The sequence below is a fragment of the Panthera pardus genome, unplaced genomic scaffold, assembly GCF_024362965.1.
Source record: "Panthera pardus isolate Hobbes unplaced genomic scaffold, ASM2436296v1 HiC_scaffold_22, whole genome shotgun sequence".
Taxonomy (NCBI): Eukaryota; Metazoa; Chordata; class Mammalia; order Carnivora; family Felidae; genus Panthera; species Panthera pardus.
Window position 1 is genome coordinate 12,793,540 of NW_026526788.1, and position 15,204 is coordinate 12,808,743.

General features: G+C 51.2%; 1 protein-coding gene across 7 annotated transcripts in view; it reads left to right on the top strand.

The window, feature by feature from the left end:
• Positions 1 to 15,204, top strand: part of SGMS1 (sphingomyelin synthase 1) — a 289,527-nt gene that overhangs the window by 261,072 nt on the left and 13,251 nt on the right. For all 7 annotated transcript variants that reach the window (XM_053910258.1, XM_053910261.1, XM_053910259.1 and 4 more), the window contains one exon: positions 6,350 to 6,467. In XM_053910258.1, coding sequence (XP_053766233.1) covers positions 6,350 to 6,467 — 118 coding nt within the window. The remainder of the gene's footprint in view (positions 1 to 6,349; positions 6,468 to 15,204) is intronic.

The following is a 15,204-nucleotide window of genomic DNA, read 5'->3' on the forward strand; positions in this document are numbered from 1 at the left end:
CGTATAGCTATGTGTTATATATATGTATATGTAACACAAGCACACATGTTTATACACACGTATATACGTGTGCAGGTGAACATATATCATTTTTGTTAATAGCCTGAAATACCAACAAGAAATGTAACTCCTTCTGTTTTGCACATACAGATCTAGCAGTTTCTGGAAGACACTTGACGTTAATTCTTCATGACTGTTCCAGGCAGATCATATAGATATCGTCTCTCATATCTTGTAGAGTAACATTTTTTTTCTTTACCTTATGTTACAGTCTCTGTTTAACCCAGGAAATGATAACGTATATATTGATATATTGAGTGGGGGCAGTTTTATAATATGACCTGTTCTTTGCTAATTCCTTAAGCCAGCGTGGATCGTTTCCTGCTTGTAATCAATTATTGTATTAGAGTGCACATCTTCTACATGGCACTTAGGAAAGAAAACCTAAGCCATTGCCTTTTTTTTTTTCTTTTGCCCTGACCATTTCTTTAGTGAAAAGAACAGCTGGTTGAAACTCCAGAGACCAAGGGCCCATGTGGTTCTCATTGACTGGCTCTGGCCCCAGGCTAGTGCTTGAACTTTTTACATCCTGATTTTTCCTTCTGTAAAATGGGACAATAACCTATGCTAAGCAGGAATGTGGTTAAAATAATTAATACCAAAGATGTAAAATTTCTTTGAGATGGCTCATTAAAAGGGAGAAAGGCATTCCGCATGCACAGACACCTGTCTGGGCGGGGTCTGTGAGCATGTCTGTCTCCTGACTCACAGGCTGTGCCATCCACCCTTGCGGGTGCCCAGGAAATATTAAATGAGTTACAGATCTTTGGGGGGGGGGGGCATGCACGTTTGCTCTTTGTCCCACGGCATTTACCCTGTCCCTTTTGTGTGTTTCACAAACCTTTCCTTGGCATTTTCTTTCCCAAAGTAGTGAGTTAAGCTCCAGGTTTTCATGGCTGTCCGTCCACCTGGACCAGTCGAGACCCGGGTGAGGGCTGTGACGACACGGGACGGCGGGGGGAGGCTCGGTCCCGGGCTGCGGGCATCTGCGTGGATGCAGCCATCCTAGCAGGTGTTGTGAATGTTACTGCGCGTGCCGGAAGGTGCAGAGTGAGTGTCGGAGGCGGGTTAGTTCTGGCTGATACATGGACGAGTTTAAAGGACAGTCGTTTACGGAAGGAGGCGGGAAGGGCCTGTCAGAGGCAATAAAGAAGCGATGTTCTGAGGCACAGAGCCGCGTGGTCTGGCCAGTGTCACAGGTACCACCGTGAGCCTCACTGGGACTAAAAGAGAGACCCAGCCGTGTCTCAGAGCTTCCCCTGGTAGAAGGGACGAGCCCCTCTGTTGCTAATGGTGGTGTCAGCGTCACGTGAAATATACCATAAAGTAGAAGCAAAGTTCAAGAGTGGTGCAGAGGGTGAAGTGGCTCTGTCCATTTGGGGACATCTGGAAGGCTTTGGGCAGAGGTGGCATTTGGGGTGGGTGGCTGGGATTATTGCAGACGGGATAATGGCAGAGGCCAAGGAGAGAGATTCAGGGCAAACGCAAGAAGCTAGGGTTTTAGAGAATAATGAGCAGCTTCTTTTGCCCCGGGGAGTGGGCTTTGTGTCTGCCAGGTAAGGCAGCTGTGGGGTCTGGTGGAGGGGACTTTGAACTTGAGTAGGCAGTGGTGAGGGGCTGACATTATCCAGGGAACCCAAGGGCTGGTAGCAAGGAAGTAAAGGGAGGAGAACATTTAAAACCTGTTGGAGTTTGGAGGGGCACCTGGGTGGCTCAGTCGGTTAAGTGTCCGACTTCAGCTCTGGTCTCGTGGATCGGGGGTTCGAGCCCCACATTGGGCTTTGTGCCGACAGCATGGAACCTGCTTCTGATCCTGTCCCCCGTCTCTCTCTGCTGTTCCCCTGCTCGTGAGTGTGTGTGGGCGCTCTCTCTCGCAAAAAAAAACAAAAAAACCCACTTTGGAGTAAATGTCCACAGAGCATGGGAATGGGGCGGGGGTGGTGAAGAAATTAAAACACAAGGATGGGATAGAGCGTACCAGGGAACTTCTCCAGAGTCTCCTGCCAGAGGACGGAGTGACAGGCAGCATCCTGGGAACCGAGCGGATGGAATGGCGGGCACAGAGGTCCTACCTGAGGCAGGAGGGACTTTGCACAGTAGATTCCAAGGGCGCCAGTGGCAGCGGACTGGGGTTGAATCCGGACGACAGCGGCTGGAACGGCGGGACGTGAGGTTGGACAGAGGCGGGCCGGGCTGTCCCGGGCCTCCTGGGCTTGGTAAGGGCTTCGGATCGAACTGTAAACGCATTTGGCCACCGCTGAAGGGGGTCAGAGGCTGTGTTCTGTTTATCTGTTTCCAAAAAAATGATCCCGGCTCATCCGTGTGGAAGGGATTTTAGGGAAGCACGGGTGGTGTTAGGGGCAACAGGTGCCAGGTCATTGTGTGGGAGTGTGGGCGAGACGGAACACCGAGGCGTGGCTGCCGCTCCAGACCCGCAGATCGAACCCCAGCGGGTAAGCAGACGTGGCCGTGCACGGTGGTAGACGCCTTTAGTGCTGGAGATCTAGATGGATCTGGTCCCGGACTGTGATAACCAGTGTGCCTACTAAATTATCATCAGAACTCTTAGTTTTTAGAGTTCTGGTCGATAGGAAATATGACGTAAAACCCTAACTTAGTGAAAAATCTGAGTTAAATAGATTTTTAAACGTGATTTAAATGTGTTAGGATGTCACCTCATCTGTAGGTGCACAGAGTGTGTTCTCCAGGTAAAATTGGGGTTCCTTACACAATTTGACACCCATTTCCCGAGTCTTTTCGTGTCGTGTGATATATTTGTACTTCGGCTTAAACTCAGAGCCTCAGTCTCCCCATCTGTGAACTAAGGATCGTATTGCGTTGCAGGTTGCCTTAAGAGCTAAATGGCACAGAGCCTGGCATATGGGAGAAATCTGGCAAAATCCTGGTTACTGTTCGTAACAGCCTGGAAAGACACCTCAGTAGCATTTCTCTGATTCGTGAGGAGGAGGAGGAGGCGAGGTGTCCTTTTGCTGGTGAGGAAGTAATTTTCAAGGAAATTAGTTGCGGTGGCCCAAGTCACCAGGTGCACCTTTGTTAGAGGCCGAGCACCCGTGTGATGCCCTCAGAGCACCGGGTCTGCGTGGCGGACCCACGACTGCGCCACAGACGACGGGTCTCCCTGTCCTGTCCCTGTCACGTGTGCTTCTCTTGTTTCTCGCTTCTTGGATTGTTGTTTAGTCCACTGCCGTGTTTCAGGGCCCGTTGGTTCTAAGGGCCAGAAGCTTCCATAAAGAGCAGGCAGACCAGGTCTGAGCTCTGAAAGCATTTGTACGTTTTCTGGCTGTGGATTAGTTGAAAGAGACAGCTTGTGGGAAACAGAAGGACTCTCCAGTGTTTTAATTTTACACTGTAGTGTGTTGACTTCTTTCAGCCTTTTTTCCTATAGAACTTTACAGACCATTGTGCCAGGTGCCAAAACCCACCTAACTTTGGTAGTATTTATTCAGGTTCTGAGTACTTTTTTCCTTTCTAAATTAGGGATGTTGAAAAGTTCACAGTCACCTGTTCTAGACATGACATCTCCTCTAACAAGTCTTTAATAATTATCTGTAAAATAGTAATTAATGCTTTTATTCTTGTACCCTTATAATCACATTTCACCAACGTGGATTGTTTCTGGTTTTTTTCTGTCTCAGGAAAAGTTGTAAGGGCCTATTAGTCAAGTAGTCCGCAAATAGATAGCCACGGCCAAAGACAAGTACCTGAGGAGGTCATGGTCAGGGCACAGTGTGAGCGGACGGGGAACAGGCTTCTCTCCGGCGTGAAAGGAGAGATGACCCCACGCGAGAAGAACACCACTGTGGTGTCGACAGTTAGCAGTGTCTTGTTCTTGGCATTTGCTGGATTTCTCGTAATACCTCATCAACACTTTCTCTGTGGCTTTTTTGTTGCCTTGTTCCATTTTTAACTGCTGTAAACCTTTTTAAAAAACACATCTCGAACTTTTGAACCTCTAAGTAAGTAAAACATTCTAACGTGTGAAATTTTTGATGAAGGAATCAGTGCCTTAGGTACATACATTTCTTTGAAACACTTTTATGATCTACTTTTTTAAGTTTGTGGGGGGAGATCCTAGCTTAACTTTATAGATTGAAGATATTCTAAGATTAATTTTTAAAAGATTAAGTGATTCTCACAGCCACTTTCAACTCGTGGCCTTGTCAGTACTGATGAAGTCACATGAGAAATTCATTTGATTGTTTTCACTTCAAGTTAAAGAGTAAATGTGACTGAATCTTCGATGTTTGTTACTTTTAATTTTTTTCTTTTTTTTTAAAGTTTACTTATTATTTTATTTATTTTTATTTATTTATTTATTTATTTTTGAGAGAGAGAGAGAGAGAGAGAGCACAAGTGGGGAGGGACAGAGAGAGAGAGGGAGAGAGAGAATCCCAAGCAGGCTCCAAGCTCCGTGTGGAGCCTGACACGGGCTCGATCAGATGACTGTGAGACCTTGACCTGAGCCTAAATCAAGAGTCCACCACCCAAGCTCCCCTTACTTTAAATTTTTTTTTTTTAATTTTAATTGTCGTCTTTACCCAGATTAACTGGTAGCAGTCACTTTGTTTTTCTACCCCTAGAGAGAGAAACAGATCTGGATAAACAGTTTTGTGTCTTAGGTCTTTCTTGGGTACGTCAAGTGAAATTGCAAATAATTCTGGTTGGTTGGGGCTGGGTGGTGAGAGAGGGCATTTCCTTGTGAAGTAAGAAAATCTTTATAATTCACTTTGGTGTTTCGAGTGTTCTCGGTCAGACATTCATGGGGTACATATTGTTCTCCACTATTGTCCTTCTCTGTATTGTTTAATTATATCGCGCCTTTTGTCGTACCGGGAGGCACATACCTTTCCAAGACCGCTCTGTGCTGGGTAAATTCTTGCACTTGGAGGTGGTGTGAACAGCTTCGCTAAGAGAAAGTAACACCACCTCTGTGGTGAGCAATTCTGACCCAGTTTCTGAAATGTGGGTGAGGGGGTAAAACACCCAGACTCCATCCATACGTCGTAAGTAACATACACCAACAGGTGCAGTTAGGAATAAAATGCCAGTGCGGTTGCGTGGGTTATTTTGTTCTTCTTTCTTACTCCCACAGCCGGCCCGTTACTGAACCTGTTGCTTTTGTTCCTCTCGTTACCACCAAAAATACGGGTGGCACCAGGTTCTCTTTCTAGTCCCCACTGCAGTAGGGACATCCATCCTGCCTAAGAATCGAGCAACACCGTAGACTGTAGAGTGACTGAACGCCCAGGGTCCGAAAGGAAAGCCTGGCCCCTGTGTCTCAGACTTTTTTGTGTGTTTAACTCCGGCCGCTCCAGGCCAAGGGAACCCTTGAACTCCTCATGGCGGAGGGAGGAGCCCCCAGGACCGGGATCGTGGCCTGTGGAAGAACAGGCTAGACGTAGGAAGGGAGGGACCGTTTTTGTCCAAGGATTCCCTGAAGTCAGTACAACTTAATCTAACTGAAGGTGACTCGTGTGGACCGCCAACTCCATACCCCGTGCACGTGTGTGGGTCAGGTAATTCGTTAGAAAGGCTCATCAAGGTGAAGGACGAAGAGCCTCTGTGTCTCTTTCCTGCTTGTTTGGTCGTCCATCCATGTAACCGTCGTGCGTGTGTGACGGGGGGCTTTCCATACGGGATTTCTGATGCCATTACCCCAGGTTTACGGGTACACAGAGCACGAGTCAGAGATGTCCGTGGCCTGTCCCACGGCCACGTGGTTAGGACACGGAGAGGGGCGGCGGGCTCACATGCTGGCCCTCAGACTCTTTGCCTTGACGTCATGCTTTCTCAGAGATCAGCTCGGAGAATCCCTTTCTGGGACGTACGGGCGAAATTGTTCAGTGTCCTTGACCCATTCCTGGTCAGAAGAATTTTGAATTTGCACTTTAGTGCCATTGTACTTTTCTGAGCATTTTCCTTGTATGACAGAAGAGACTGCACGCGTTTAAGCACAGACACTAAGGCAGCTGTGACAGGGCGGGGCGGGCCCTTACGTCAGGCGAACGTCAGCTCAGGTTTAAGGCCTCGGGTAGCCTAATCAGTAGCAACAGCGAGCACTGGAGACTCTCTGGGCCAGTTAATAGTAAAAACCAAAAACCACAACATCGTTCTCAGAATCCTCACCGCAGTCTATTGGCTTTGATGAGAACGCTCTTATTCTAGGCTCTCAAGGAACGTCGGGTGGGTTGGCTTGGTCGGGTCACGGAGAACTGAAATGCACCTGCAGAATTTCCTGACTGAGTGCCCTGTTTTTCCCTTTCTCCAGGTCTATCATTAGCAGAAGATTTTTCTGCATAGTCGGCACGCTGTACCTCTACCGCTGTATCACAATGTATGTAACCACACTCCCGGTGCCCGGTATGCATTTCAACTGCTCTCCGAAGGTAATCTTTGCTCACTGTGATTTTCCCTGTGTTTTCTGTCTGTCCTCCGGCCCGGGGGTCCTTTGACTAAGGCCGAAGGTGGAAGTTTCTTCAGAGTGTAGTCAAGGCCCCCCCCCCCGCCCGTGTCCGGGAAGGTTACTGAGCAGTGTGGCCCGGCGCCCGCCCCCTCCCCCCTTCCCCACATCTCCAGGCCCTGCCATGCGCCCCAGCTGGGAGCATATGTGGTCTGGTGAGTGCGCTGGAGGCGGTTAAGCCGCGTGTGTGGGTGTAGCTCTTTGCTTTTCCTGCCAAACTTTTAAAATACCATTCGCTCCCTTGACACAGATCCAAGAGTTCGTATATGCTTTTTTCCCCTCTCTTGGGTGGAAGGTTCGGCCTCCAGTGATATTTTTTCCTTCTTTCTACTAATCCCTGCGGTGGTCATCTCTAACGGCAGAGCAGGAGACGCTGTCCCCTCGCGCCCTCCACCCACCCGAACGAGGTCACCGCTCCCCAGAGGCGCGTGTGGCCCTATCGATCTCTCTGGCGGCACAGAGACCTTTCGCTAACGTAAACCGTTCCTCTCTTACCGTCTCTGTTTTTCCACCCGGTTCACAAAATAACTTTTACCTTGCAATGCTTCCAACTAGGGAGGTCACTGGAACTTTTGAAATAATTAGCAGAAGATGGAGTTGTAAAAATGTTGGCTTGCAGCAAAGCTCTCAAGCAGTAAGGAGAGGCCGGCGTCCTCGGTTAGGCTGGGAGAAAATACGGGGTGCTCCGATGTGTTTGGAATGATTCTTTTTGCATCGCGCTGATGTTGGTAAAACACCCATGTCCTTTCAGCTCCCTCCCCTTTTATAAAGTTTCTTCTTTCCAGAAGAGAGAGTTTCTCTGCTGGAACCATGAAAGAGAGCTGCAAAACCTATTGGATTTTTGAAGCGGAGTCTTTATCATTTGAAGGTTTGGACCCCGCTAAGTTACGTGCTTACTTACCGGTCTCCCTTCTAAGACTCACGCGTGTGCCCAGGAGGGTGGCTGGTCCCCTGCTTCTCTCTTCCTCTGGTTCACTTCAGACTCCTCACCCTGGAGAAGCCGCCACAAAGAACAAGTGGTCCCAGCTTCCACTCGTCCCTCATAGCAGCCCCACCGCCCTCCCCCTTCCACCTCGTCCCCTCTTCCTCCCGGGAAGCCAGCCTCCCTTCTGCGGCCTCTGAAAACTGAGTGCCTGCCTGGGGCTGCCGGGCTGTAGGAAATATCTTCGCCGGGAGGCTCCAGTGATGCACGTGGACTCGGGGGGGGGAGGCTGGCGATCAGCCGTGTGTTCTCAGTAGTAGGCTGACAGTTGAGATGTATGTGCCTAAGTTGAGTTCGGCTTCTTAAAAAAAGTCTGCACGTCGAGAAGCGTCTCCAGCGGGGAGTGGGGCGCGCTCGTTTAGGTAGATGGGAAGTCTGGCCGGGCCCACGGACCGGATCGGCCGTGAGGGACTGTGCCGTGCGGCCATCCCCCTTGCCCTGGCTCCCGCTCCGTTTCTCCTTACGGCCTCTCTCTGCCATCGCGCCCAGGCCGGCCGGCCCACGCCCGGGGCCTGTTGGCACTCACGGCCTGCCTGAGTCATAGGCAAATCCAGCCAAGGTCCCGAGGCTATAAAGAGTTGTGGCTTTTCTTGGTAAAAACAAGAGGTCACAGCAGGAACTGTGCCAAAAAACGAAACCTCAGACGTGCCTCTGGTTTATGGTGTTGCCAGAAATCCCGAGCGGGGCCGTCCCTCGTGATGGTCCTTTGGAAATTGGGAGTTTTTAAATAAAAGAACGTGGGAGGGGATGAAATGTGAGTACAGCTTAGCAAAAAAAGTGAGCACAATTAGTTACAATGTGTTAAATCTAATTCCTTTAGGCTCGTGGAAGAAAGGATTCAGAAAATAATTTTTATTCTAAAACCGTTCATGCGCATCTCCCAGGGCAGAGGACCTCATGTGTGGAAGCTGTACGTGCCCAACCCCCCAGGCGCCGTGATTATCAAGAGTGGCTACGTTAGCTTCATCTCATTTTATTTTGACGTATTTAAAAAATTAAAAGTATATGTGTATTTTTTTAAATGTTTTTTATTTAGTTTTGAGAGAGAGAGAGAGGCAAAGCTCGAGTGGGGGAGGGGCAGAGAGAGAGAGAGGGAGACACAGAATCGGAAGCGGGCTCCAGGCTCCGAGCCGTCAGTGCAGAGCTGGACGTGGGGCTCGAACTTGGGAACGGCGAGATCATGACCTGAGCCGAAGTCGGATGCTTAATCAACTGAGCCACCCAGGCACCCCTTGAGGTATTTTAAAACAGACCCCAGGTAATGCCGTTTCATGGCTATCTACTTTAGTATGCATCTGAAAATTTTGGACATTTTATTGATAACTTTCATGCTGTTGGCGTAGTCAACACGATCAACTGTCCTTCCTCGGTATCGGCAGTTCCCAGTTCGTAGACAACCATCTGGTTGTCTTAAAAATGCCTTTAAAAACATCAGTTTGGGGGCGCCTGGGTGGCTCAGTCGGTTAAGCGGCCGACTTCGGCTCAGGTCATGATCTCGTGGTCCGTGGGTTCGAGCCCCTCGTCGGGCTCTGTGCTGACAGCTCAGAGCCTGGAGCCTGTTTCGGATTCTGTGTCTCCCTCTCTCTGACCCTCCCTCGTCCATGCTCTGTCTCTCTCTGTCTCAAAAATAAATAAATGTTAAAAAAAAATTTTTTTTAAAAAAACATCAGTTTGTACAAGTTACAGGAGCCAACTTCCTTACATTTAGTTGATCTGTTTCTTAAGTCTCCCATTCTAGGCCAGTACTCTCTCCTTTCTCCCTCTTTTCTTGTTTTAAGCCCACTCGTAACCCATGGAGATCAGACAGGCTATTCCGTGGGGTATCCCACGTTCTGGATTTATCCGGTTTTTCCTTTGTAGTGTCGATTAGCCTTTTTCTGTCCTCCATTTTTTCTCTAAATAGAAAGTTGGCTCTGGAGACTTGATTCCAGTTCAGTTGTGACTCCGTCGGCAGGAATGGTCCCCAGGAACAAGGGAATGGTTTCTGATGCTGGACAGATGAGTCGGGGAGGCCACGGAGGCCGGGGCTGCCCCTGGCATGGCGGGCCAAGCTCGAGCAATCGAGTGACCAGTTGAGGACTAGAACGGTGTCAGAAGGGGGAGAAGGGGTGCTAGAGGGGGACCCTGGACATCAGCTTTGCTGCTTCAGAGCCCTGCCCACGGCTAATCAGCCAGGATTGAAAGGAGCCTCAGGAAGTCACCCCGCCCTCCATAGCCTCGCCTCCAGAACAGCCTCGCCCTGGCCCGTTGCACAGAGAGGGGGCTTCTCACCCCATAAAAGGACAAACCGACCGAGTAACGAGTAGTGGGAAGAACTGAGGTCAGAGTCAGGACGGTCTCACACAGCCCCTTCCCAGCCAGGGCAGTTGCGTTGACCTTCTCAGTTCCCCAGTCTCCTTAGTGGCTGCACAGCACTAGTGACACTTTCTGGGTCTGTCTGAAAGAGCTCGGGGGAGACGGCAGCACGTAGGGCTCAGTCGGCGGAAAACGCCAAAGGCAGGGTATGCTTCAACCCTACGCCCTGCCCTGTCTGGCGAACGTTCGCGTCACGGGCCGGCCTGCGTCGCACGCCTCCAGGAGCCAGTGAGCGAGGAGTGAGTGTGGGGGACAGAGATGCCTGTGTGGACAGCGCCTTGGCCCCCTGGTGCAAGCCCGCGCCCTCGTGGTCCCTGTGCAGAGCGCTGCAGCGGCTGGTGCTTGGCCGTCCCCCGGAGGGAGGGCAGGAGGGCGCAGGTCGTACCCCTGGGCAAAAACCTGACGTGGGGAATGAGGGTTTCACAGGCCCCTTGGGTCTTCCCACTGGGATAGTTATGCGTGAGGCGCTTGGGAGACCCCTGAGTGGGGCGCCGTCTAGGACGGTTAGCGGTACGGGGTCAAGGTTGGGCGAGCACGGGAGCCGTCACGTTCTGCATGCGGGCACGTGAAAAGGCCCGAGACAGGGCGGGAAGTAGAGCCTCCAGAGGCGAGAGCTCCCCACGTGACCCCTTTCCCAGCCTGTCGGTTGGTGGCCCTCACACGGTGTCCCGGCGTCATTCAGCTGCGTGGGACGAGTTGGGCCTTAGAAGACGCTTTGTGTGTGATGTCGTCTTTCGGTTCTGCCGTCATGTTGGGAGTCCTAATGCCGGTGCCCAGGACGTGGGGCTTCCAGGAGGAAGGGCCCGGCAGGCTCGTGGCACTCAGTACGCTCATCTCCTGGCCGTGTGCTCGGCACTCGGCAGGACTGTGACGGGCATGTGCGGTGACCAGGGCACGAAGGACAGAGGCCTCCGTCAGTGCTCCCGCCACAGAGCTGAGCCCCCCTGGGGACATGCAGAGGGGAGTCGCGGTGTGCAGATGCTCGACGAGGAGCTCCTGGGACGCACGTGTCCTCTGGCCTAGCGGACGCCAGCCGGTCACGCCATCGGCCCCGTTACCGTCATCAGAGCTTTTCTGCCAGGAGCGTGTGAACCAACCAGAACATAGCCACCTGCCTCTTGTTCCTGCTCTTTCAGATCCAGTTTTAAAAAAGAAAACGCAACGGCAAATATTTGCGAATTCTGTGGTGTCCTTAGCTTTCCGTACGAACGTTGGCTCTGACCGTCGGGGCAAAGGAAGACCCGCCCCGGGCCCCAGGTTCGCGCACAGCCCACGGCTGACGGAGGAGGTACCGTGGGGCTGTTTCAGCTCTCTCGCCAGTCACCCTGCGAGGGAATCCGTGGCTCAGATCACGTTGAGGTGCATGCTGGGCTCTGCTGGGTGGTCTCCGTGGTGACCTTGGAACAGAGAGGGTCACGGTCACATGGCAGCAAGGGCGCTCGGCTGGCCGGTGCCGTGATCTGACACGGCGTCTTAGTGACGTGGTTCTCCTCAGGTACGAAGTTGTGTTTTCTTCCCTGCACCCCCGCCCCCATGCACTTGAACGTGGCCCGCCGTTGGACAGGCTGTGTTTGGGTGGCAGCGGGGGTTCACTGTTCTGCGGTCGGGACAGAACGGCCTCCGTGCTCTCTCCTGCCCGCGTCCCAGAATCGAGAAAGGTCCAAGCTCCTGCAGCCCGAGGTTGAGACGTGGAGGCCCCGCTCCCGCTCTGCAGGGACCTCGTGGCCTCTTCTGGTGCTTTCTCAGGTGGCTGCCCCGTGGCAGGCGGCCCTGCACGCCCGCCGATCCCAGGTTGTGACGAGGTCCCGCGGGCCTTGTCGGCCGTGAGAACACGGCCTGCGTCCCTTACCAAAGTAGCTTCGTGTCCTGCTGTGGAATCGTGTGGGATTTAATTTGTCAGTGCGCGATTTCACCTCATTTTCTGCTTTGCTGCCCTGTTTCTTACCGTCGTCACCGTGACCCCCCTTTCCGTGTTCAATCTCACTTTTAACTATTTCTCGCAGGTAATTTCCAGACCCTTCCCCATCCCAAGGCTCTTCCTCTGTCTGCCTCCAATGCTCTCTTCCTTTTTCAGGGACAAAAAAAAAAAAAAAAAAAGAAATGCACTGGATTGTTTTCTCTCTTAAAAAGATTATTTTTTTCCATTTTAAAGAAACTACACATTTATTGTAGATACACTAAAAACAATACAGGAAGAGGAAAGTTTTTACAATCACTCAGAGCCCTGTTTACTGTTAATGTTTCCGTATGTTTATTAGTCCTTTATGCATCGTCGTCTTATGTATTTCTCATCTTGCTTTCTGTGCAGTTATTCCCAGTTCCTTATAGTTTACCCTTGATATGTGCAGTTTTACATCATTTTATAAGCCTTAGACTTTCTGCGTGGTTTTATTTACGGGACATCCCCAGAGAGCCCCCAGATTGTGAGGCAGGGAGATTGTTTCCTGAACAAGCATTTCTAGAGCACCTGCCCTGTGTGGGGTGAGATTTGAGGATACACAGGTCGATACCACAGGGGCCTCCATGGGCACCCAGGTTTCCCTGAGTCACCCGGCAGATCGCCGTCACCTGCCTATGGTGCCCGCAGAAGGTAGCATATACTCTGCTGGGTGTCGGCCGTCCCGGCCAGGTCTCAAAGGGTGAGGAGTTCACCAGGTGGGGTTGAGCCACGGGGAAGTACAGAGGAGGCCTGGGGAAGGGGGGTGACCCTGGGTGTGGGCCCCAGTGGCAAATGGCCAGGGATGAAGCCGGAGGGGCGCGGTGGGCAGACTTGAGGGGTCTTGTCACCCTTCCGAGGAGCCAGGCTACGGGGGAAGGCATAGCAGGAGTGAGAGGTGGTCACCTGTGCCCCTTCGAGGGACCCTCCAGCTGTCTGGGAGGGAGGGGGGACAGAGGACTTGCCCAGGTGCCAGATGCCGGGCCCCTGTCCTGAACACCCTGTCGTTTGGCACCCCCGGGGGTGTGAGGGAGTTACAGTTGATTCAGAGCTCCCCCCCCCACCCCCCCCCCGCAGCTGTCTCCCAGTTACTGTCAGTCTTTAGTGACAGGGCAGGGAGTCTGGCCACGTCTCGGGTCGTGAGGGAGGTGATGAGGCTGCGTTGCCACTATGGCCTGATTTAGAGGTGAGGGGGAGAGGGAGGGCTGTGTTTGGGGGACACTGGGAAGGTGACAGGTTTTCCACGTGGCAGCAGCTGTCTAGAGTAAGCAGGTCACCAGGCTCAGAGAACTCAGTAGGCACCCCAGGGAGACCCACAGGTGGTGGCAGATGGGTCTCCAGGAAGCGTTTTCCACTGTGTCAGAGTAGGGGCAGATGGACAAATGGACTTGTGTCCTGAGGGAAGGGCTGCCCGGCCACCGCAGGCCAGGGCGTCCCATTGAGAAGCCATACTCCCTGCTGGAGAGGTTCCCGCTGGCCGTGTTCGAGATAATTATAGTATCACAATGAAATAATGACAGTAGTTGATTATAGTACATTAGAGCAAAAAAAGCTTTTAAGAATTGAGGGAGAAAAAGGTAAAAGAAATACTAGAAAATCACCATTTGTAACGACTACAGTAGTAATTCAAGCAGGAGCCATTATTGGTGCTAAGGCCATTAGGTGAGAGGTTGAGGGCATGATACTTAGCTAATTTAGAAAAGAACACAAACTGCTTATTAATTATAAAGGGGCAGAGGTGCGTATTTGGTGGAGAAATCCGGCAGGCACTCCTGTAGCCAAGTGATCAAACCGGTCACGGGACAAATGATGAGAGATGCTTGTCGCTATGGTGTGCAGAGAAGGGCCTGCCATTTCTGTAATATTCCTGCCAATAACATTTCACCTGGACTTGAACATAAACAACCAGATAAACCCAAATTGAGGGACATTCTGTAAAGAAACGAGGCTGGACTCTTCAGAAATATCAGCGTCATAAAAACAAAGACCGAGAAACTAGCAGACTGGGAGAAATTAAGACTGTGCCAAGTGTCCTCACTGTGCATTCTCTGATCAGACCCTTGGCTGGGGCATAAGAGCTGTGAAGGGCATTCCAGAGATGTCTTAACTGGGACCATACTGCCTCGTTGTTAAAAGTTAGGAGTGTGACAGTGGAGGAACATGTCCTAGCATATTCAGTTTGTCCTCAACTGGTCCAGGAAAAAGAGGGAGAATGGAGCAAGGGTGGCAGCACATCGATGATGGAGGAGGCTAAGCACAGAGTCTGTGGGTGTTTATCAGACACACGATTCCCAAGGATAGCGGCTCAACTTAGGATTTTCTGATTTTACAGTGATACAGTGAACGCATTTTCCACTTACATTTTTCAACTCACTGTGGGTTTATTAGGAGGCAGTACAGTCGAGGAAGACCTGTACTGTCCTTTAGATTTAGGGATTTTCCTAATAAACATCTGAGGGAATTTGCTTATAAATTTTTGCTTCATGAACAAGTGAGGCTAAAGGATCGCTCAACACTAAAAGCAAATGTACTTTTGTTAAAGGGATTAGTGCCTTGCTGAAATACTGGATTTATTTAATGTAACAGATAAGAAAATGGGAAATCTGGAGCCAACCTTTTTTTAAGATTTTGTGAAGCTTTGGTAAGTCTCCTTTACTAGAGGTCATAAAAAAAATACAGAAGTTTTTAGGGGAAGGGAGGCTGGTTGGGCATTTCGTGTTTTATTGATGATAATTAGAGAGACCGTGCCCCCACAAAATTAAAAAAAAAAGAAAACAACCCGCATAGTATTAGAATGGATGGATACACTTGACAATGGAGAGGTGCAGAGAGCCAGATCCTTCAGACCTTAAGGGAGGGAAACGTCTTTTTAGAAGTTGCATGAATGTGTTCTAAGAGGACGCGCAGTGAAATCTCGCCACATCAGTGGAGGTGGACGCGATATTTGTGGGTGGAACGAAGTCTTCCCAGGAATGAAGCAGTTACCACGTGGAGGAGAAGGGTTCAGAAAAGTGCCTTGTGACCACGGACGAGAGTCGGTGAGGGCCGCGTGGACAGCCACCCCGATCTGGATTGCTGGGTGCCGGGGTGGGGTTCTCCCCGAAGGACATGGTCATTGCCATGCTGCCCGAAGTTTGGACGCACTTTATAACGGAGCAGGCACTTGTAGCAGACCTCCCCTCACCTTGGCTGGGGGTGCCGTGGGCGAGGAAGTATCATCCTTGCCGTCTTCCAGACGAGAGACCGCTGAGGCCGCGTTGGGCAGAGTGTCCGTCCAGAGCCCCCCGGACGCCGGACCCCGACCCGGGGCTTGTGCTCCTGTGCAGGCAGACTCAGAGACATTGGGAGCACCCCTCCGGCACAGCCCAGCCCAGGGCGAGGAAAGTCAAG